At 42.1% G+C, this 21,678-nt stretch overlaps 1 protein-coding gene across 4 annotated transcripts in view; it reads left to right on the top strand.

The window, feature by feature from the left end:
- KYAT3 (kynurenine aminotransferase 3) overlaps positions 1–18,651 on the top strand; it is an 82,415-nt gene extending 63,764 nt beyond the window's left edge. For 2 of the 4 annotated variants that reach the window (XM_088482210.1, XM_088482211.1), the window contains 3 exons: positions 9,241–9,314; positions 12,406–12,492; positions 18,300–18,651. In XM_088482210.1, the coding sequence (XP_088338336.1) occupies positions 9,241–9,314; positions 12,406–12,492; positions 18,300–18,353 (215 nt within the window). In that variant the 3' untranslated portion in view covers positions 18,354–18,651. Of the gene's footprint in view, positions 1–524; positions 919–9,240; positions 9,315–12,405; positions 12,493–18,299 lie in introns of those variants that run through there. The other 2 variants (XM_088482212.1, XM_088482213.1) reach the window with 2 other exon arrangements.
- Positions 18,652–21,678: the final 3,027 nt, after the last annotated feature.

The following is a 21,678-nucleotide window of genomic DNA, read 5'->3' as shown; positions in this document are numbered from 1 at the left end:
ACCGAATAATGCGACCGAGAAGATAAGAATTATTATTTCACTGTCCCTGGCCCAATGCACAATGTGTTGACTCACCTAAAACTCATGATTTAATAATTATAATCCTGGGTATTTTTGGGACTCAAAAATGTCCGGGATCCAGGGATTGGCTTCCCTAGTTTGCAGTTGTAGGTGAAAAAGATCTTAAAAAGAAACAAAACTAAAACGTCACCTCCTTGGGCGATAATTCCAAATGAACACCAATGTGAACAAAATATATAATAAGGATGATAACTAGTTTTCCCCATACCAAAAATAAATTATACTGTCCACAATGGTGGAGCAGGACAAAAGCATTGAGTTTTTGTTTGGGTCAGACTAACGACAACAAATCCTGTTATCCAACGTTTGGTGTCTTATCAGCTAAGCAATATTGTTTTTTGTACAATGTATGTTTTTAACCGGCATAAGAACTTTGCTAAAAAATATGTAATATGAAGTGTGCTATTATCTTCTCTTTTCATCTTTTCTTCTGAATATTCAAGATCTGTTTGAAGGAAGTGGGAAGAACATGTGATCCATAAAAACTGAAAATAAAATTATGATTCAGAGAAGCTCTATATAATTTCATTTTGGTTCAGAGATAACTGACTTATCACCTCAATATATATTCTGTTCAGATTGGTGTTAATTTACATATATTGCACAAGGAGACACGTGTTTTTTATATATATATATATATATATATATATATATATAAAAACAGGCGGCACTCAGAGGGCTTGTATATGTATAACATAGCACTGAGTCCAACGTTTCGGTTTTAATAACCTTTTTAAGGGTGTAGGTGGCAGATGACATCTATCCTTCGGTACTGGGGCAGGTTTACAAAAAGTTGTTTTATGCTATCTATGTATTGACTTGTATTGTAAATTGTTTTATATAGTTTTACCTCTGTTGATATACTAAGAATAAAATATTCAGGTATAAGAATTATAGGCTTCCATAGGGCTTTCATTTTATGAGTAATATCCCAAACATAAACAAAGGGTGATATGAAGAGTAACTAGAAGGTTGTGTTTGACCAACAGCTAATATTGCAACAAATCCCCCTAAGTAAGTGGTTCCCAAACTGTGCGCCGTGGCACCCTGGGGTGCCTCGGGTCACTTGCAGGGGTGCCTCAGGTTGGTGGTCCAGCACCAAATGAAATTATTTATGGTCAATGTAATGTAAATATCTGGACAAATAGAAGCACAAACCTGTCCACCACCACATAACTGAACCTAAGGATGACAGGTAAGCACAATTTACTTCACTTTACTAGTTTACTAAAAAAAAAAAATCTGAATTTCTTCATAACAAACTTTTGGCTTAGCGGTTTGGGTGAAAACAATGCTGATACACTAGTGCGCCGTGATTCAAAAAAATTTGGGAACCACTGCCCTAAGTGGTGGAAATTTCTCCAATTTAATTAACATTCAAAGTTCGCACCAAAGGTGTACCCCCTATCTTATATATATATATATAACACACGCCATGTGTGAAATATGTGAGTTGTCAACATAGGTATAATATACTGTGTGTGATATAGATATATATATATTACACACACACAGAAACATGCACGGATTGACGTGGCACTCGTGTCCACATGACTCCCTGTCTGGTATACTGGTTAGGCAGTAAGTCACAGCAAAAATCTTCTATATTCACCTTTCTATGTATGACAGTAGGTCCTCCCTATACTGAATGCAGGAGGAATGTGCTGGAGGAGCACATTACCAGTCAGTGAGAAATGAATTGCAGGTTTGGGGGGGGAGGAGAGGACTGTAGTTATTACTGAAACACATTTACAAGACTTTGGGTTGAATTTAATAAGCGCCGTGTCTGGTAGAGATTGCAATCACGCATGTTTGGCCATGTTTTAGAACTCCGAAATTCACTAATTGCAAAATTGGTTGAGCAATCATGAAACTCTTTAAAACACGGGTGAAAACACAAATAGAAATAAATACACCATCAGCCAAACTCGCAGGTATTTTTCATAACCAGGAATACAGCTCTGGAATTTACCAAGAATCTTGATTATAATCACTGGTGCAATTTTAGCAAACTCTGTCCTAAATAGAAGTTTCAAATAGACTACCTCCTCAGCTGCGTGTTTGGCAGAAACATACACAGATCAGTGTGATCTGTGTATGCTTCTGCCTGTAATTAGAAAAAAAGGTTTAAATTAACAAAAAAAAAATGACATGGGGTTCCCCCTCCAAAGCATAACCTGCCCGGACTCCTCAGCCAATCCTAGTTTAAAAATAAATAAATAATATTTTACTATCTATGGTGTGTGTGTACTGTCATTATTTTACTATTTTAAGTTTACAGTGGGGGTATGGGTGCCGGCCGCCTGCTGGCACTGTAGTTCCACAAGTGCCAAAGGGCAGGCACGCTGGCACCTGTTGTCCCACTGTAAAAATCAATAGTAGACATCTATTATTCCCATTATAGCTCCTGCACCCACCGACCAGGGATGCAGGGAAAAGCCCCAGGCTTCAGCCTAGGCTTAGGGTGCTTAGGAGTGGGGGACCCCTTTATTGGGGGGTCCTCACCTCCCTTTAGATCCCCCTGCCTGGGCTGACTAGCTTGGGGTGTTAATGCTTTGTCTAGGGTGACCCGGTGAAAGGGTCCCCTGGCTGTGGCATTACACCCCGGCTAGTTTGAATCTGGTGCTGGTCTTAAAAATATAGGAACCCCACGCCATTTATTTCCCCGTATTTTTAAAACCAGGACTGGCTCACAGAGCCCAGTGCTGGTTCATAATATATGGGGGAACCCTAAACGTTTTGTCCCCCGTATTTTTAGAACCAGGATTGGCTTAGGAGCCTGGGGCTGGTTATGCAAGCAGCCTGCACGTATCTCACTGACATGTGCAGGTTGTTTGTTTGGCTTTGGTCAGACACAGGAAACTCGGGGAGAAAGACGATCACATACACCATCGAAAAACACGATTCTTGGTAAATTTGAGTTTCAGCTGCCAAAAGTCCGGTGTTTCAGCGATGCTGATCCTGTTTCAGCTCGAGCAATCTCGGATCAAACACTATTCTTAGTGTATTTTACCCCCTTGTATCTTCATTGTGATGTGCACAGATTTATAGAACAGAGCTGTTCATCAATCTATTTTATAAAAATAAATTAAAAGACAATTGTGCAACCCGTTATACTTTTTAAACCAAGTAATGAATCCTACCTTTGTGTACAGACACAAGCCATGACAGACGGACACTACATACAAACAAGAATAAACAGCGCTCTACTAGTAAAAATACAATTACTGTTTTAATATTGATGAATAGGTAATAAACCTTAATCAGCACATTGCTAGCATAGAATCATAAAAAAATAAATATAGAATTTACACATCTTTCATTAATCTCTCAGAAAGTAAGTCCTGATTGTCACAATTGGTGTCTGTGAGTTACCTGTCTCAGGTGGTGATCGGGTTTCAACGGAGGCCGGCATGACTGGAACCACAAATGATGTAGATGAATAGCTCTTTTATTATAAGAAGTATGTATCAGTGAGAACTGCCTTTGGTGATGAGTGACTGGAACTGGAAACCTGAGACGTTGGAATGTGACCAGAAGGAACTTGGAGGGACCGGACTGGGACCGGCAGGTAGGCTGACTGAGCTGGTCGGGTTACTAGTAGATGGGCTTGCAGAAGGATGGTAGCGTGGAAGCTACTTGTTGTGGCTTGGGAAGCCGTGGGTAGACCTTGGTAGCTGGGTGGCTACGTGGAGCGGCTGGATAGCCGTGGGTAAACGCTGGTATCTGGGTAGCTACGTGGAGCGGCAGGATAGCCGTGGGTGGACGCTGGTAGCTGGGTGGCTACGTGGAGTGGCTGGATAGCCATGGGTAGACGCTAGTAGCTGCGTGGAGCGGGTGGATAGCCGTGGGTAGACGCTGGTAGCTGGGTGGCTACGTGGAGCGGCTGGATAGCCGTGGGTAGACGCTGGTAGCTGGGTGGCTACGTGGATAGAACTGATGAGCTTGGAACTTGACTCTGGACTGGAATAACGTGACAATGGCTGAAGGGAAATCAGGTAATGCTGAGACGAGGGTTAAACAGGGTGATCCGGAAATGCTGTGACAAGGTTGGAACTCAGGTGCAGGCTGGATTGGATAATTGGGAATAACATGTTTCAGGAAGGAATGGGTAGGTTTGGGAATTTTAGGTTCAGGGAGGGAGTAGGTAGGTAAAAGGAGCAGGAGTTGAACCACAGCAGGAAGCAAGGCAGGGTGACACGATGCAGGTTTACAGAGTGCCAGGGACCAACCAGGAGTAGGACTAGCAGCAGAGCACAGGCCAGATATTGCTGTAACAGGATGATTGGATGCCAGGTATTACTGTAGCAGGTTTTCTGGAAGCATCGGGGGTTGCTGTAGCAGGTTTCAGGGATACACTTGAAATGCAGAAACAGCATGAACCATACACCACGGGAAGACGAGATGTTCAGGCCCAGAATGCTATCAGGGGAGGAAACTTATACCCTGGGTCTGGCAGCAATTGGTGGATATGGACAGGTGGTCTGGCAGTAGCATTCTGAGTGGTGGAAGGCACAACATGCAGAGGGAGTATTCATCTCTGCAGCTCTGAGAATCAGAACTACACCTGTGACTCCAATCAGGGCTAGCAGTGCTCACAGACAGGAGAGACCAGGTGCAGTAATCACTGTGACAGGAATGCATAGAGAAGTCAGAGCAGATCCCCCAGGAGAACTACAAACACAGATCCATGGGACAGCTGACAGGGGTAAGTCTCAAGGCAAAAAGGTGACAACTAGACAGGGTCGTGACACTGGTCACATAGAGAACAAGTTCATGTATTCATGTATTAAGTATAGGGTATAATGTGGATTAATATCCACATAGGTATGAGGTCCGTTTGGCAATGCTGGTATGCTAGTGCACAATAGGTTCCCCCAAACACAGGTGTGTGAAAGACTGTTGGGACAGGTCCAATGTCCAAATATACCAGGGTCCAGTTAGCGATTCTGCAATTCGCACAGTAAGCTCCCCAGGGCACAGGTCCAATAGAAGGCTGGTATGGTAATGTTCACCTGCCAAGCACAGCAGTGTAATGCAGCAAGCATTTCTCTGGATCAGGAGGAGTAATGTCAAGTGTGGCAGCCAATTACTGACGCGTTTCGCTGTGTCCAAATCACAGCTTTATGAAAGGTGTTGGTATTATGGCCGTAAGAGCTATTTATACTCCTATTCTAAAATGACTGCTAATTAGCAGCTGTTGCACTTAAGCCTACTACTTATATAAAACACATTTAAACAACATTATAAACACATACAAAAAAAAAACCTCTAAGGTCGACAGACCTATCCAAATGTGGATTCATACATCTTTCTTATTCATTAATCTAATACCAAGGTTACCGCCACTTACCAGACCTGGTCCTCTCCGTCCATGTGATGTAAACAAACATACGTGTGTTGAGAGGGGGAATACCGTCATAGTCTTGATCCAGCCATGTTCACGTGATCTTCCCTCCGTCACATGCTGCAGAGGCTGGATGTATACAGACGTTCCGCTCACATGATCTGAGAGTTTGTCACGTGATACAGATGTCGCTATGGAACACGCTACTGAAGGTAATCACGTGAGCTGTCTTGATAGGATCGTGATTAAAGGGAACAACAGTGTCAAACCCAGATATGATCCGTTCAGACATCTATTCTGAACAAATAGAATCTAAATGAATAAAACCAATACATAATATCTGAAAAACGTAATTACATAGGAAAACTATAGATGGAAGATTGCTCACAATTATGTCCCCTGCAGTAGTACATAAAATGTTTTCAAGGGAATTTCCATCTATAGCTGATTTAATACAAACAATAAATATATATATATATTATAATATAATATAGCACAGACGGTGTAATGGTTAGCGTTACCGCCTCACAGCACTGAGGTCGTGGGTTCGATTCCCACCACGGCCCTAACTGTGTGGGGTTTGTATATTCTCCCTGTGCTTGCGTGGGTTTCCTCCGGGTACTCCGGTTTCCTCCCACACTCCAAAAATATACTGGTATTATTTGGCTCCATGTGATAGGGAATATAGATTGTAAGCTCCACTGGGGCAGGGACTGATGTGAATGGCCAACTATTCTCTGTAAAGCGCTGCGGAATATGTGTGCGCTATATAAATAACTGGTAATAAATAAATAATAAATATATATATATATATATATATGCCACCTGGATACAATTTGGATGAAGATTTCTTCAACCTCAATAAATGGATAATTCTTCCATGGCACATAACATGGGAGAAAGAATAAACTCATTAGAAGCTAAGATCAGGCATTGGGACAAAGGGAGGGGGTAGATTGTAAATCTATTGGTCTCAAAACTAATGGTCATCAAGAACCCAAGGGAACAAACATGTAGGTGTTAACTAGGAACAGAGGGCCTGATTCAGGGACGGACATTTTTAATTTTTCGGAACGGTCTCCTGGCCACTCGCATAGCTGTGGGTTGCCACCCACAGCTATAGCGAGCGGCCATGATGATGGTCGCGATGGTCAAAACCATCGCGACCATCATCGGGCTTGCGACGAGAACCTTGTGGTAGGGTCTCGTTGCCGCAAGCCCCAGAGAGCTTTCGGCTCTAACAGCCGAAAACTCTCCCACTGACATCACTTGTGATGTCAGTGGGGCCGGCCCCAGACGGTAGGTATTCCCAGGGGAACGCCTCCGTCTGGGCAGCCACTCCCCCGGCCCGCCCACCAAAGGGGGCGTGCTGTCACTCATCATCGACAGCACGCCCCCTTTGGTACGAGACCCGGAGCAACGGCTTGGCCGTCGCTATCCGGGTCTCGCGCATGCGCACGGCGGAGCCGGCTCCGTTGTGCGCATGCGCTCTGGGCCACCATCGACCCGGTTGCGAGCGCTCAGCGCTTGCGACCGGGTCTGAATCAGGCCCTGAGTTCAATTCTATCATTTTGTTTAGGCCTCTCGGATACAGAGAATCCATTCTGAATATCCAGAATAGTTCTTGTTTGCACAATAATCTAAACCGGCCCCCTCCTCTGGGGGTGATGGAAATCTTCTTAATAGTAGTAAGTTTGAAAGAACAGGGGTCTCCATTATGAAACTCATTAAAATGTCGGGATACGCTATGGGACGGTAGTCTATTAATAACATTTCTCCGATGTTCCATAAACCTAATTTTAAGGCACTGAGTTGTCCTACCCACGTGTTTTAGATTGCAACCACATGTGAGTACATATATCCAACAAACTTGTAGTTACAGTTAATGAACTCTTTGATTGTGTAGGTCTCCTCACTATTAGGTATAGCGCTATTTTTGATACCATTGGTTGTGTGTTCAGAAGTCTTGCATCTATTACTCCCACATATAAAACACCCTAATGGTCGAGACGGAAGCCAGGTGACACCCATATTGGTTCTTTCAGATGGTCTTAAAAAACTCGGAGCTAACATATTTTTCAAGGATTTTTTCCGTCTGAAGGTAAACACAGGTCTGGGGGGAATCACCCCACCTAGGATCCTATCCTGTCTTAAAATACCATAGTTTTTTGCTATGATGTTCTTTATTTCATTATGGGAGTCATTATAAGTTGAAATAAAGGCTATTCCTCTCTCTGTTGTTGTCATAGTTCGAGGTTTTATTCTTTTTGGTTTTTAGGAGTGATCCTCTATCCATAGAAATTACCTCAGAGAATGCTTCATGTTATCTGCTTGTGATTTGAAACTAGTAAGGTCCGAGCAATTTCTTCTCAAGCGCATAAGTTGGCCCTTGGGAATATTCCGTTTCCATGCTATCTGATGTGAACTCTTAAAATGTAGATAAGCATTAGTCCCCACCTCCTTTAATGTTATTACTTTTTACAATTCTATTTTGATATATCTCCAAGGACACATCCAGAAAATTAACAAATTGACGGTGAAACGTCTAAGTGAAGTGAAGGTTGTAATTATTAGAATTCAGTGAAGAAATGAAGGACTGTGCAGATGTGAGGGACCCATCCCAAATAATAAAAAGGTCATCTATATAACGGCCATAGAGAACTAAGCTCGGGCCCAGCCCGCCACCCCACACACATGTATCCTTCACCTCTCCCATGTATAGTAGACCTTACTGTGCGAATTGCAGATTCGCTAACTGGACCCTGGTATATTTGGACACTGGACCTGTCCCAACAGTCCTTCACACACCTGTGTTTGGGGGAACCTATTGTGCACTAGCATACCAGCATTGCCAAATGGACCTCACACCTATGTGGACATTGGACTGGGTAATTATTTGGCTGGACATTAATCCACATTATAACCTATACTTAATACATGGATACATGAACTTGTTCTCTATGTGATCAAGACTTATTATCTGAGAGATTAATGAAGGATGTGTACATTCTTAATTTATTTTTTTATGATTCTATGCTAGCAATGTGCTGATTAAGGTTTATTACCTATTCATCAATATTAAAACAGTAATTGTATTTTTACTAGTCGAGCGCTGTTTACTCTTGTTTGTATGTACTGTGCTATCTATTGAGGATTTACCATCCTCTCATTTACAGCTGCTCACCTTTTTAATGTTATACACCCTCACCATTAGCGCTCCAACATTAGTTTTACTGTGCTTTTTTCCTTGTAATGACAGACTGACATGTCTGTAGGCGATCATTGCAGGAGTGTACAATTGGTGACTGATTTACAATATGCTGTTCTACTGTTATCTGCTGCCACCTTGTGGATTTTTTGCATATTTCCAAAACTATATACCGAAAGGATAGAACACAAAATAACATTTCTATTTCTATTTTTGTATTTAGTGGAACAAAAGATACAAAAAAGTAACAATTATAAATAGTCCAAATTCTATTTAAAAAATTACAATATTATATACCTATAAACACAAGAAAAATAGCATCTATTGGAAATCGGTAAATAGAAGACATGCATATTCAATTAAAGAGAAAAGGGGTTGTAGGTGGAAGAGTTGATACGGAAGGAAATTCTTTAAATAAGAGGAGAACATAAATGCAGCTTGGTTATGACAGCCCAGTGAATAGACTTTGTCAACAGTGTCAAATCCTGCCTATTAAATTCAGTTGACTGTGTTGTGAGTATATGAATGGTTAGTAACTAGTCAGGTAAAGGGCTCCATAGAAATATAACACATCTATCTTAAATCACTTTATTATCTATTGAAGGTGTGGATCTTTCTCATATGACGGACAATGAACCATATGATTATAAATTTGTGAAGTGGATGATTAAAACCAAGGTGGGTAATATCATTCTCACACGTGGTAGATCCTCTGTTTTGTTTTTAAAACACACACACACACACACCCATACACACCTATAGTTTTACACCAACTAACTTGTAAGCAGCTCATCTGCAGTTAGACACACTTGCGGCCCTAACATATAGAGGAAAAAACACACAGCACAAAAAGGTGTATGTGCAACTTGGAAGTGCTAGTAGTAAATACTATAGTAGTATTACCCTGTTTGTAAACAATATAATAATGTAATGAACTGTCATATACACGTACTTCCTAACTGTCCCAATTTTGGAAGGATAGTCCTAATTTGCAGACTCAACTGGTGGTCTGATCAGGCAGAGTTTGGGAAGATAGGAGGTGGGGCTTATTGAATCTGCTCCTAAATGTTGGAAGGTATACATACACAAGATAATACGGTGGCGATATTGGATCAGAACCTCTATATACCCCTGCCTGTACCTTCTAAAATCCTATCTATAAACCTCTAAGGATAATGCCAATTTGCGTACGCAGTCATACAGTAAATAAAAGACTCCAGACTTGGAACGTGTGGTTCCGAAGTATTATTCAAGTAAAAAGTACAGTCAGTTACACGCTATTGATCCATACACAATTAGAGGTAAAGGAATTATACAGACCCCAAGTACAGTATACATACGCATGCGCTCTGGACCAGATCCCGTCATTCAGGAAAAAAACCTTTGTCAATCAGCATTCAGCAAGAAGACTAAAGACCCAGTGTTTGAGCACACATGTTTATACCCCCCCAGAATAGACAGGACAATAGAGAAGTTTCTTGCTTATGCCATTGGTTCCCATGGGGGAACCATCTGTTACAGAGCGTTTAACAGGCTGGTTCAAATAGACTCAACCCAGCCTCCAACAACAGGGGGTCTCTGCCCTCCCGCACCCTAACAGTCATCCTAACAGTTGTTCATAAAATATACATTTTGTTGCTTGTAGTCTCTGCGGTCCATAAGTTGAGAATGCATGATGCGATCTGCACACCGATAGTACCGGAATTCTGTTGAAAGAGTACGCATCAGTACGAAACCAAACACAGCTCTCTTAGCATGTATAAAACCTTAGTTATCAAATATCTTTATTTCACAGCATTTAAACTAACTGAACCAACTTAAATCTTATACTTTAAAGCGCATTAAACCTTTTATGTGGATATGTAATGTGTGATGTAAAGACTCTAGTTAACTTGGGGCAGATGCGTGCGCATGAAGCTAACAACCAGCGTTTTCATACAGGATCTTAAGCATTCGCTAATATGCAATTAGTTAACAGCGCAATTGTGCGTATTAATGTGTGTATGTGAAATGGTGAAAGATTCAATCGCATGATGCTAATAAACAGCATTCGCATGCAGGATATTGTGCATTTGCTACTGGGCGTCATGTTAGCAGCTCAATTGTGCGTAATGTGCGGTGTTTATGCATGAGATTCCATCTATGATGGACTTAACATATATATATATATATATATATATATATACACGTACATACATACACACACATATCATTCCTCACTCACAGTTTCAGACTGCAATGCAAATGTGTTACCTCCAGCTGTGAAGCTGGGGCCATACTGTCTGGGTGTGGGGCTAAAACCTGTTTAGGATTCAGACACATTCAATTGTGTAGATCAATGCCTGGGTTATATTACAATTGCCACAACTATACTTGTCTACATACAGGGATTCCCAATTTGTATGTAAAACACTCACAGTTTCTGGTGCATTGTCTATTCTATTTACTTTTTCTCATGAGGCTGTTCTTCTAGTTGCCCTTGGTAGATTATCAAAAACATTGCCATCTGTTCTTAGCTTGTGAGTTGTAACTTAAAGTGACGCTGGTCGCAAAATGGCGTCTTGCAGATTCTTGTTTCTAAAATGGAGTCTAGCTGCCATTCACAAGATGTCGTCGCGCACGCTTCAATTTTAAACTGATCTTGTCTCAGCCAGTTATCCAGCTTCGACAACGGCATTGACTGTAATTCATAAATGAGAAAATCAAAATTGTAATGGAATTAAATACAAAGACCTTTTACATCTTTTGTTTCTCCTCTTTAAAAATAAAAAGGGACTCTTCTGTCCTGCTGTATTTCAAATGTAAAAGTCAATTAAGTAATGCAACGGGAACAACTTGATATTATTTTAGATAGCTGCCCTGCAAAAGATTTAGGTAATATCAGCCAATCAGAAGTGGGGTCACTATTATGATCTAAATGAGTAGGTTTGGTACTCTGCGGTTCCAAAGCATGTAACCATAGGGAGGGTGTGCTGGGACTTAGGGCCTGATTCAGAGCCGCTCGTAAGCGGCAGTACGCTCGTTCCGAGCGATGTTCGCATATCTGCGCATGCGTACGGTTTATAATACGCATGCGCGAACCAGTCAGTGCGGTTGTTCGCTATATAGCGAATGCCTGCTACTTTGAGTGACAGGATGAGGCGTATGTGGGTGGTAACGGGAAGGTGCTTGAAAACGGGGAGTGGAATTAAGAACGCAGGCGTGTTTAAAGGTCAAAACGGGCGTTTTATGGGTGTGCATAATTAAAACAGCAGCATCATTGACCACGTCACCTGGTTGTTTTATAGTCAGAACTGCTCGCAATATAGTGGTAGGAAAAACCAACCACAAGAATAGCGAGCAGTTCATACGCTGATCGATGTACTCGATTAATCTAATAAATAGCGGACATGACGTATGATGCGAGCGGCCAGGGGGCGTATTTTTCAAATAAACGTCTGCATGTTTTGTTCGCACGTTCAGACATGGAGGCGTCAACAGACCGCAAAGAGCGAACGGTTCATTTGAATAGCTACCCCCTTTTTCTGAACGAGCGAGCGCTAATTGCGTCCGGCTCTGAATCAGGCCCTTAGTGTCACAACTGTTGGAGAGCCACTAACTCTGATTTAATATATGTTACATTCTGCTGAACCTCACAGTGAAACAAATTGCAGGGTCTTATATTAAAGAAAATAACTTCTAGTTTTACGTTCTAAAAAGTGTGACACATCTGTGTGACTGTAAACCTATAACGCTAACATTTCAGTTGTATACTTTAAATCTATTCTAGAAACTAGCCGCTATACCAATAACAGCATTTTGTGGACCAGAGTCTAGAAAACAATTTGAAAAGTATATACGTTTCTGCTTTATCAAGGTAAGGCTTTACAGTATTGTTAAAGGGTTGTGCACAATGAATGTGCATATTCATTAGAGAGATAAGTGGTCTTACTGAAAATATTAGGCACAGATTCCAGTGGAACAGTGACTTATAGTGGACATCGGAGTGATAAAATGCTTGCTTGGCTTTGGGGTATATCCAATTGGGTGCTAGGTTTAGTGAGGTAAAAAAACCTTGCACCCAATTTTGGATTACCGCAGGTATGTGCGCTCCTAATACCCGTGGTATCCAATTAAAAAGAAGTGGTCATGGGGTGCTCGGAGCTAAAAAAGCCGGAGGCACGTGAAAAAAAAAAAAGAAAAAAATATATATACTTACATGTCCAGGGGGTCTCCGGTAGTCTCCGCGGCTCCCGGTGCCCTCCAACTTGTCACTAGGGAGGGGGCTGCTGGGAGTCCCCGGGGGATGCTGTGGGGTATACACTTACACAGGAAGGGGGGGGGTCGAGGTCACACACACACAAACACTCATACACACTGACCTACTTACCCTGATGCAGAAGACCCGGCTCCCGACGCTGGAGGAAGAAGACCGCTTCGGAAGGTGAGTAATTAAGGACTAATTAAGCTAATTGGAAACTTCCAATTGCTTAATTAGTCCTCGGGGTGTCCCGCTGAGTTTTCCTAAAATTAATGATTTTAGGAAAAATCAGACTTGCGCTGGAGGTGCGAGGGAAAAATACCTCCCGGTGCTCAAAAACTGAAAAACTCTGCACCTAACTGAAGAGCAAAAATCCCCCACTTGCAGGAAAAACCCCACAGGTGCAGGATTTTTTCTATTCTTGCACCTAATTGAATATACCTCTCCTTATCATTGTTTTACTTTGCAGTTAAGTTAATAAGGTTACATATAATACATGCAACATAATTGCATCCAAAAATGACAGCAAGACCATTGTGACACCACTTTTTTGAGGATTATATACCTAATAATAGTGTTTTATTTCCAGCTACTTAAGCCATAGCTGCCAGTTTCTGGCTGCCCCCTCTGAGTAGCCAGGTTGGTGATGCAGGGGTAGAGTATGGCGTGGCTAAGAGAGCGGTGCGGAGGCATAATGGCATAATTGCATTATCATGGCCCAACCCTCTGCTATACAATACTGCAATTATTGGCATTGTGATGTGGGGGCGTGATCACAATGACGTGATTCAGCGTGAATTGCGTCATCTAGCCGCCTGGAGCGCTCACTTTCCAAGTGGCTGTGGGAGACTTGCCCACTCTTCCGGGATTGCCACCCGATATTCTGGAGTCTCCCAGACGTTCCGGGAGAGTAGGCACATACGACTTAAGCCGAAAAAGGTGGTGAAGGCTGCGCTTTCTGAGAGAGGGTTGGATGACAAGTTTCTGCCATATATATGTAAGTACTGCATGAGCTTACCTAGAAATCACAATAACCATCAAAGATAAATGCAGCGCATACCTTGTCAGGTCTCAATAAATACACTGTGACACAGATTTACTGATAAATATATATATATATATATATATATATATATAGTATTTATTAAGAAATATAAAATTCATCAAAAATCAGGCTAAACAATTCCATATAAAGAAATTGTAAAATTAGGGGGAATCTAATACCGGTATACAAAATAGACAATACACAAGCTGTACTCTCATTCAGAATTTGGACCACTTACTGGTTAAATACAGCAGATTTATACTGCTCAAAAGGTGAGTAAAACGCCACCAGCATGTCACCTTTTATTTTAACCAGTTACCTCTCATTACACAGAAGAGGCACATCCCTATAAGGTGTACCATAATTGGGACACCCCGAAAACAGTCACACTGCATGTTGTCCTTTTTTGTAGTCCTGTATTGTCTATTTTGTATACCGGTATTAGATTCCCCTAATTTTATAATTTCTCTATATGGAATTTTTTTGCCTGATTTATGATTAATTAAATGTTATATTTTGTAATAAATACATATATATATTTTATTATCAGTGAATCTGTGTTAGAGTGTATTTATTGAGAACCTGACAAGGTATGCGCTGTATTTATCTTTGATGGTTACATATGACTTAAGCAGTGAGTTGTATATATGGAATTAATCTTTAATTTTTTCAGGCAAAATTGGACTCAACCAGTTTGTCAGCTAATGCTAAAGGACCATGATATGCAGTGTGTGTATGCATTAAACCTTTTAGAAAGCATACAACATTACCATTACATGTCTTCCCTTGTTGCAGGCTTCTGTGGAATCGCATCCATTATAAATGCCTGTTTTTTCTAATTACCGTATATACTCGAGTATAAGTCGACCCGAATATAAGCCGAGGTACCTACTTTTACCCAAAAAAACTGGGAAAACTTACTGACTCGAGTATAAGCCTAGTGTGGGAAATGGCAACAGCTGGTAGTGCCCCCAGTAGTAATTCCCCCTGGTTGTGCCCCCAGTAGTAATCCCCCCCTGGTAGTAATCCCGCCTTTTAGTGCCCCCTGTAGTAATCCCTTTTAGTGCTCCCTGTAGTAATCCCCCCTGGTAGTGCCCCCTGTAGTAATCCCCCCTTTTAGTGCCCCCTGTAGTAATCCCCCCCTGGTAGTGCCCCCTGTAGTAATCCCCCCCTGGTAGTTCCCCCAGTGGTATTCCCCCCTTTTAGTGCCCCCTGTAGTAATCGCCCCCTGATAATGCCCCCTGGTAGTGCCCCCTGTAGTCATCGCCCCCTGGTAGTGCCCCCTGTAGTCATCGCCCCCTGGTAGTGCCCCCTGCAGTCATCGCCCCCTGGTAGTGCCCCCTGTAGTCGTACCCCCCCCCCCCCCCTAGTAGAGAGAGACGTGATAACAATAAAAAAAAAAAAAAACACTTACCTGAAACTCCCGCTCATGGTCCCGCCGCTGTCCGCTCCTGGTCCCGCCACTGTCCGCTCCTCCGGCCGCTTTGCATGGGAGAGACGTCGTCATGACGACGTGTCTCCCATCACCCACTGCGGGAGCCTGAAGATGGCTCCCGCAGTGGGAGCAGCAGCAGCCGCTGAGAGTCTGACAGACTCTCAGCGGCTGCTGATTACAGCAAACACATAGCTGCCGGCTCTGGCGGCTATGTGTTTGGCAGTGTGTAGCGCTGACCGAACTCCGTCCGGTCAGCGCTACACTTGACTCGAGTATAAGCCGAGGGGGACTTTTTCAGCACATTTTTTGTGCTGAAAAACTCGGCTTATACTCGAGTATATACGGTAAGCTTCATAATAAGGGTATCTTTATTGGTAGTGTTAAGCTTCTATTTAATTTCAGAATGCAATAATTTAATTTGGATTATTATTATACTTTATTTATATGGCGCAAGCAGCAGCGCCTTACAAAGTACATAAGCAAACAGTATGAACAAAACAAGAAAGAAGTGACTTACAGTACAGAACATTGCAGGACATGGACATGGTTTATAATCATTACTGCATCAGCAGTCATCATACCCAAATAAGCAATAGGGAGGTAGAACCCAAGGGTTAGGTGGTGTAGGCAGTGGGGAGGAGATGATGGTATAAATGAGGGAAGAGGACCCTCGTGAGCGCTTACAGTCTAAAGAGGATGGGCAGACAGACAGGGGTGTCACAGGGGGGAGAGACAGAGAGCAAGGAGCATGGACCAGTGTGTTAGGATGAGTGCTGGAAGGCTTTGATAAACAAAAGTGGGTCTTGAGAGCCCGTTTGATGTTTTGTAGAGTGGTGGAGAGTCTGATAGGGAGAGAATTCCATAGGTAAGAAACTGCACGGGCAAAATCTTGGAGACGGGAGTAGGAGTTAGTAATCAATTGGGAAGAGAGGCAGCATTCATTTGTGGAGTGAAGTGGGTGGGAGGGAGTATGAACAGAGGTAGGGTCAGAGATGTAAATGGGAGAGGAATGGGGGAAGGCTTTTGTATGTAAGTGTAAGAAGTTTGAATTGGATTCTGATGGGGAAGGGGCGCCAGTGTAGGGCTTGTTGGAGTGGGGAGGCAGAGTAAGTATGTTTGCAGAGGATGATGAGCCGGGCAGCAGGATTGAGGTCAGATTTTTGTGGACAGAGGTGGGAGGCAGGGAGGGCCAGATAAGAGGAAGTTACAGTAGTCCAGTTTGCAGATAACCAGCATACATATTTGCTGACATTACAGCAGCAACAGAATGGATTGTATTGGAACAGATAGAAAAATTTACCTTTTGCTAGTGTAATAAAACACTGCCTCATTTTATTACTGCATGCAGTATTCCTGACACAAGGACTGATTCAGATTGTGGTAGAGCGTAATACTGTATGTGTGTTTTCTCACACCGCAGACCCTGAACAGACGTACAGACAATGCTTAGTAGTACATAATCCAGTCATATTTCCACTTGCGTCTGAAGAGGAGTAAGCGGGTTGTAATGGGCCTGAACTTCAGTGTGGATGTGTAGACTGAATTACGAGCTATGCTAAAGGTTCCCAAACTCCATCGTTACAGTCCTCTTTTAATTTATATCCATGCTTGAGAACAGACACACTTAATTAGTACCTCAGTCAATTTGATTTAACCATCTGGACTCCAGCATGGATATCCTTAAAACCTGGACTGTAATGGCGGAGTTTGGGAACCTCTGGGCTATGCACAGTTGTGCATATGTTTTGCGCCTAGTATAGGATGGTACAAATGTGCACTGATGATGATGGGTATAAAACCATGCGTACAGGTACAGACCAAAATACACATTTACTTCTGTGCAGAAAATGCTGACTTGGGTTTAAGTCTGTATCAGCCCCACAGAGAGTATAGTTATGTGACAATATGTGGAAGAAAGTGTTATGGATTTAATGAGGTTGCTCCCTACTCTATTTTCACTATGCTATACATTCATTTAGTATGTCCTTATGGCACTACATTCACAATGCACTTTGGGCCTGATTCAGACGTGGATGCTGCTCAGACCGCTCTTGCGTCTGTTGGTGGAGTCATGGGAGCGATTATATGCAAATGCTAATATCAGCGCTCCCCTGGTGTAGTAGCCGGCATCTGTATGTCCAATCCCTGAGCTCTCCACTTTCAGTGTAACAGATTCTCCGCACACCATCACAGGCACCATCTACACTGGCACACCATCACAGGCACCATCTACACTGGCACACCATCACGTGCACCATCTACACTTGCACCAGCCCTATAGCAGGTGCTATTTCTCTATCTGAACATGGCCTCTGTGTGTGCTCTATGTCTGAGAGCACAGATGCTTTTACTGCCACACCCGCAACTCTCCCATAATATGCCCATGAGACAGACTTTTTTTGTGTTCAATTCAGGCCACCGCACAGGAAGGCCCATCACTTTGTCGCTCGATTTCTGACACCGTTTGAGCCGATCACAATAGCACTCTAGTGCGTACACTCAGGGTAACACATGTGTCATCTGGGTTTACAGGATTTGTTGCGCATGCGCAGTAGCAAATCTCTCAACTACGTGAAGGTCAGCATTGCCTTCAGTCTGCGTCCGACTCAGAATCAGGCCCTTTAGGTGCTGCATGTGTACAAGCCCTAAAACTACATTGCATCTAGTCGCAGAAGGTTGTCAAGTCTCTGCAGACCCATGTGGCATCCAAACTTATTAAGCTGGGTACACTCTTACCAGATATGTCTGTAGATGATGGTCGTTCATACACACTGAACAACCATAATCTAGCCGCGTGTCCCCACCCCCACCCTGCAACCTCTGCAGCAAGTGTATGGGCAGTCGGCCAGTATGTCTGCCAGTGTGTACCCAGCATACGATTATCATTGTTTACTAAAATATAATATTATACATTAATGCTATATTTTCTTTGTTTTTATATAGCAAGATGAAACATTTGATGCTGCTGAGAAGATCCTGAAAAACTGGAATAAGTAAAATGTATTGTCTACCTAAATGAACTACTGTGCAATTTCTGATGCTTGTACCAGACATGTAGCATTAGGTAACATAGACTTTTACTAAGGTTCTGTTTTATCTGACATTTTTATAACAAACTAAATGATAATGTGAATAAAGTATATTATTTAAAATACTGTACTGCTTACATAAGATTATTTTAAATTGATGTGCTCCATCTTCACTGATTGACTGTGCATCATAAAACACTATCAGCGATGTGGATTGGGGAGAACTAAAGCTGGTTCTTTGTATAAAAATAAAAAATAAAAAACCATGTCTGATTTCTTACTGTCAATGTATATTTTCTGAGCACAATATGACTGATAGGAATAAATATCCTGTTTGAGAGACAAGATTATAATATAAGGAACACAATACAAAATGATATATCAAATAGCATTAATATTTGCAATATTCAACATTTAGGCCCGTATTCAATTAGGAGCGAAAAGTCAGTTGCCGGACTTTTTGACGCTTTTCTGCGCGAAAATGTATCGCGCGTGTCTGCCCGTATCCAATTCCAAATTGGCAAAAACGGGACTCGGCGAAACTCGGCGCTATTTTGCATCTTTGAGCGAGTGGTGAAGAAGAGCATTTTGCAACTTTTTTGGGGCAAAGTAAGTAGTCCCATCAAATTTGGGGTACATGAAAATGGGTACAAGCATAGTTCTAAATCACTAAAATAAAGCTTTAAAGTGCACCAAAAAACGCACCTTCAGCAAGCACCTGCAATAAAAAAAAAACCCTCCCCCTTTTTGGGGTGTTTTTTGTTGGGTATTGCATTTTTTTACGCAATTAGCATCAAGGGGCTGTAAAAAGGGTTTAGGGGGTTGCCGCAATTTTGCACCCCTAAACCCCGATTCTGCACTTTTTTTCCACTGGGTATCCATAGGCGAATTTACATTGCATTGCGTTATCGCTCCGGCGAAAAGACGCTGAGATTGAATACGGGGATAAATGAAATCGACGAAACTAGCTTTTCGCTCCAAATTGAATACGGCCCTTAGTGTCTTTCTGTCGTAACCCCCTGGAAATAACCCCCCCCCCCTCCTCCTGGTGAAATCACGGGATCAATAGGGGCATGTGCTAAGATGATGGGACCTGCTGACAATCGCGCTGTGTCCATTTCTCTACAAAGTAGGCAGCATACAGAATGGTGACTTCCCAAAATTCAGGAGTCCCCCAGAAAGAAAAAGCCACTCCAGATGAAGAAGGTTCAACGAAGGATGAGAGTATGCAGCTCTGACCTGGGGAACTATAACCAATAATGTTCTATAAAGCGGAAACATGCAGGAAAATGGGTAGTTCTAGTGCTTCTCCAACCATTCATTTGTAAGGTGTTATATGGATACCGAAAATGTATATAGTTTACATTAAGTTTTAACAGGTGAAGCCACATCCAATATGCTCATCATTTGATGTAGGGAATGGCTCCTTGGCTAATATTTCACTGATATCTGTTGATGGTCACAGTGTGCGACGACGTATCCCGGAATGCCAGCTGTGAGGTTCTCAGGCAGTTCGTGGAAGCAATGGGATAAAAATGTTGTGTACTCTGATGTAAAGAGTGGCCCCTCCAGGATAGGACTTGTTACTCCATACTTATCCTTTATCTAACATTTGTTCGCTTTGGACATTAAATTTGAAACCCTTGTCCTTCTGTCCTTTATAGTAAGAAGGATGCCCTTACAAAATGTGAGGAGGAATGGCGTACTATTGAGTCTATGCTGCACTCCCTTACCAAGTAAAGCACCAGTCGGTGTCCTATAAAAAAAACTATTATTTTAGTAATTGCAATTACGGTTTTACAATGTAAAAAACACAAAAAATTCTGCTAAAACAGGAAGTCACACAAATGATAAAAACCGCTAAAAAAACGCCAGCCACTTGCGATTTTTCAACACTTGGCGTATCTTTATGTCCCTCCAAAATACCAGCCCCAATACATTAAATGCATTTTTCAAAAATTTTAAAATTTGACCGAAATTTCGTTGGTGAAAAATTAAATTTCGGTCAAATTTTTTTTCAGTGGAAACAGGATGAAACTGAGCCCAATTTTGAGGTTCATGGCAAAGGCTGTGAATACTTATGTACATGTGATTTCTTAGGGTTTTTTTTTTTTTTAATTACATTTGCAAAAATCTCAAAAACTTTTTACACGTTGTCATTATGGAGTATTGTGTGCAGAATTTTGAGGACAAAAATTAATTTATTCCATTTTGGAATAAGGCTGTAACATAATAAAATGTGGAAAAATTGAAGCGCTGTGAATACTTTCCGGATGCATTGTAGTTCTTCAGTGGCAAGAGGCTATCCCACCAGTATACACTTTAGAGAGATAGTCACGCTCTTACAGGACAGGCAGCAAGTAGGAAGAAAATATTTTGCTCAAATTGACAAAACCTAAAGTGCAATATAACAGCAAACAGGAAGGATAAACCAATCAGGAGCCAGAAACATGCAGAGAATGATATAATTACATTACATAAGCACAAGGCTTAAATTGCTTTGAAGTTTGGCCTCTCCAAAAGCACCTTCAATGCAGAGAAACATCCTGTCTAGTAAGTGACTACTTACCCTTCCAGTGAACCACCTACACACTCCCTAATATATACACAGACATGACCCATGTGCTCTCTCAAGTTCATACCCTAATATATACCTATCTACTTACAATCTCCTGTCCTCAGTACTCAAAATATGTACTACTCTAATCCCGTCTTGAAGCTGGTCAGGGGACTATACCTCCCAACTGTCCAGATTTGAGGGTTTCTGAGTCTGATGCAGATGTGGCCGTGCCTTTCGCCGCATCGGGTTCTTATGCTAATTCTGCTGCAATGCCCAATTTTGCATCTGTGTAAATCCGTTTTGGTGCATCTTTAGAAGTATCATTGGATGCACCATCGAACCTTTTACCAGCCCTATGGCAAGTGCAGTTTCTTCATCTGAACATGTCCTTCTGTGTGAGCGACTATGCTTCTTTAGACGCAGCCGCTGCCTCCGTCTGCCTAGCCACCCTCGTTACCTCCCAGGAACCCCTTTTCCTGTGTCCAAATTCCTTCTGCATTTCAGTGCAGGACACGTGCAGTGTTTAAAACATCAGTCGGCATAGCGTGTGACTCTGAATCAAACCCTTTGTCTCCTCGCAGACATGTTTGTCCTGCAGTGGGAAAGTGGGGAGTTTCGTCCTATTTGGAGCAGGCATAAATGAGTGCTGTGCACATGTATTAACGATTGAAACCTTTGTTTCGATGGCCACATCGATGTTCCTGATTCAGAAATTATTTTTTTTTACATTTGA

Source organism: Taudactylus pleione, unplaced genomic scaffold (assembly GCF_031769625.1).
Source record: "Taudactylus pleione unplaced genomic scaffold, aTauple2 ptg000017l, whole genome shotgun sequence".
Classification (NCBI taxonomy): Eukaryota; Metazoa; Chordata; class Amphibia; order Anura; family Myobatrachidae; genus Taudactylus; species Taudactylus pleione.
This window is presented reverse-complemented; position numbering and strand designations above follow the sequence as displayed.